The sequence below is a fragment of the Carcharodon carcharias genome, chromosome 8 (genome assembly GCF_017639515.1).
Source record: "Carcharodon carcharias isolate sCarCar2 chromosome 8, sCarCar2.pri, whole genome shotgun sequence".
Classification (NCBI taxonomy): Eukaryota; Metazoa; Chordata; class Chondrichthyes; order Lamniformes; family Lamnidae; genus Carcharodon; species Carcharodon carcharias.
The window spans coordinates 176,674,575-176,676,994 of NC_054474.1; the positions used below are offsets into that span (position 1 = coordinate 176,674,575).

Genomic DNA, 2,420 nt, shown 5'->3' on the forward strand with positions numbered 1-2,420 from the left:
ACCAAAACCAATTAATTGCTCTCATGATAGAATGCCAGTAATCGAACAGGTTACTGAAAGCAGCAAGCGGGGTAAGGGAACAGGAACTGCAGCCATTTGTTCCACCCTCCGCCAGGGTTGCAACAGTGGCTCAACTATCAAGACCAATGTGGATTGTGTGGTTGTCAGGATCAATAGCTGCGTGGTATTACCTCACCCTGCTCCACTGAATGTTGTGAAATCCAAATCAGATCTGAGAACGCCTGCTTTTCCAGATAAACAATTGGATCTAAAAGTACTGCAGCTGCTAAAACTTTGAACTAAATGGTTGACTATGGGCATTACAAAGCGTTGGAGGAAATGCTTTCATCTTAAAAATCAGGTGTAAGTATTCCCATTTGGTAAATATTGCATCTTATCACAAGATTGTTTTGATAATTTGCAGTTTCAATTTCTGGACATCTTTCTGCAGTGCTTTGGTCAGGGTAAAACCTAACTTTTGAAGAACATTTGGGAATTGCATTGTACAGAATAGGATCTAAACAACTGTTGAATGAAACCAGCCACAGTACCATAACTTTTGCCTTTTGCATTTGCTCCAGATGCTGGCAGTCAGAATACGTGATTCGATAAATACTTGATGTGATCTGATAGCTGTAATATGGCAAATGGCAAATGATGAAGGCAGCTATGGTAGCCAAAATTATGAACTGTGTTCGAATGTGAAGGTCCTGGTTTTGTTGAACTGTGCTGCTTTTACTCACTTTGAACAAATACAGTATGATAAAGGTATAAAAAACAATAAACACCATTAAAATGATAAAGAACACAACTGAAATGGCTACAAACAAAATGGAAGTGGCCTGCACACTTTTGTAAACCTTGACACTATAGCAGATAGATTCAGATGTGCTCATTAGCCTTAACATATCAATTAAGGGGATTGATACTATTAGAATCCCCATAGTCCAGAATGCAACGCAGGCATATTTTGCAAATGCTGCACCATAAAATGCACTCATTTTGCTATTGTGGTACTTTACAATTATTACATATCGGCTAATGCTTATGAAGATAATGCAGAGTGTCCTGCATGCCAGTGTAGAATAAAACACCACGTTAACAATTGCTGTCACAGCCATACATGTCCCAGAGTTTTCTTCCATGGTGTCTCCTGTAGTAAGCAGAGCCAATCTGAATGGAAGGGCCAGGCAATTGATCAGATCAGCCACCAACAGGTTTGCCAGGTAGACAAGGACTCCATGTTTCTTAAAAGATTGGTGTACAAAGAGTGATAAGGCCAGGATGTTGGCTGGCAATCCAATGCCAATAGTGAAAGAATACAAGACAGGGAGGATCACCTTCTCCAGTTGTCCAGCTGTATAGTTACATGTTATATCCAGCCCTCTTGTGCTGAGATTCATGATTCACAGCTGCTATCAGTATCCTGCAATAAAAATGACATATTTTAATAACAAAAGTGGAAATTCAAAGGGTAAAATAGTGGCGCAGTGTGCTGGAGTTTCCGAGTGTTGTGGATGGAGTAGAATATGATTCTCCTCATGCACCATAGGGAGAGACTGAACAAAAATATTGGTTAAATCCTTACATTTCTAAAGAACCCCAGCTGCCAGTGCACTTTTCCATGCGATTAGTACTAAAATATTGATAACAACTCCCCTCCCCACAGTCTGGCGGCCCTAGCTTTATACAAACTATAGGAATCAGAGCAGATCCCTTAGGACCTAAAGTTCAATTATGTGCTCAAATCTTTGGAGTGAGACTTGAGCTTGCAACCCCCTGACTCAGAGGTGACAGTGTCACCCACTGAGTGAAGGCTGATACCCCACAGCAATGGTGTCAACTTCCAGCTACTTATACAGAAACCAATTTGGAGTATGGGAAGTAATTTTAGATAAAACCCAAAGGTTTTCAAACATAAACTCCATTTAAGAGTGAAGATGGGGACTGAAGTTGGAGGATATGGAACTAGCAGTGTGCTGAACAGTTACTTTATATTTGCCTAGAAGCAAGTTTCAAGGGACAGAAAAGGCAGCTAGGGAATATGCAGAAAACAACAGAGAAAGTTAGAACACATGCAGGAAATCTGAAGTAAAAACAGAATATTCTGGAAATACTCAACAGGTCTGGCAGCATCTGTAGAGAGGGAGAGGGAGGGAGAGGGAGTGGAGGGAGAGGGAGGGATAGGGAGTGGAGGGAGAGGGAGAGGGAGTGGAGAGGGAGGGAGAGGGAGGGGGAGGGAGTGCAGAGGGAGAGGGAGGGAGAGGGAGGGAGAGGGAGAGGGAGGGAGTGGAGAGGGAGAGGGAGAGGGAGGGAGGGAGTGGAGAGGGAGTGGAGAGAGAGGGAGAGGGAGAGGGAGGGAGTGGAGAGGGAGAGGGAGGGAGAGGGAGAGGGAGAGGGAGGGAGAGGGAGAGGGAGGG

The 2,420-nt window shown here is 43.5% G+C and overlaps 1 protein-coding gene across 1 annotated transcript; it reads right to left on the minus strand.

The window, feature by feature from the left end:
- Positions 1-350: 350 nt before the first annotated feature.
- LOC121281540 (probable G-protein coupled receptor 34) lies at positions 351-1,403 on the minus strand. Its single transcript, XM_041194490.1, has one exon. The coding sequence runs from the start codon at positions 1,401-1,403 to the stop codon at positions 351-353; it is 1,053 nt and encodes a 350-aa protein (XP_041050424.1).
- Positions 1,404-2,420: the final 1,017 nt, after the last annotated feature.

Bases quoted from the DNA above. Each gene is read 5' to 3' on its own strand.
- LOC121281540 (XM_041194490.1), bottom strand. From the start codon at position 1,403: ATGAATCTCAGCACAAGAGGGCTGGATATAACATGTAACTATACAGCT.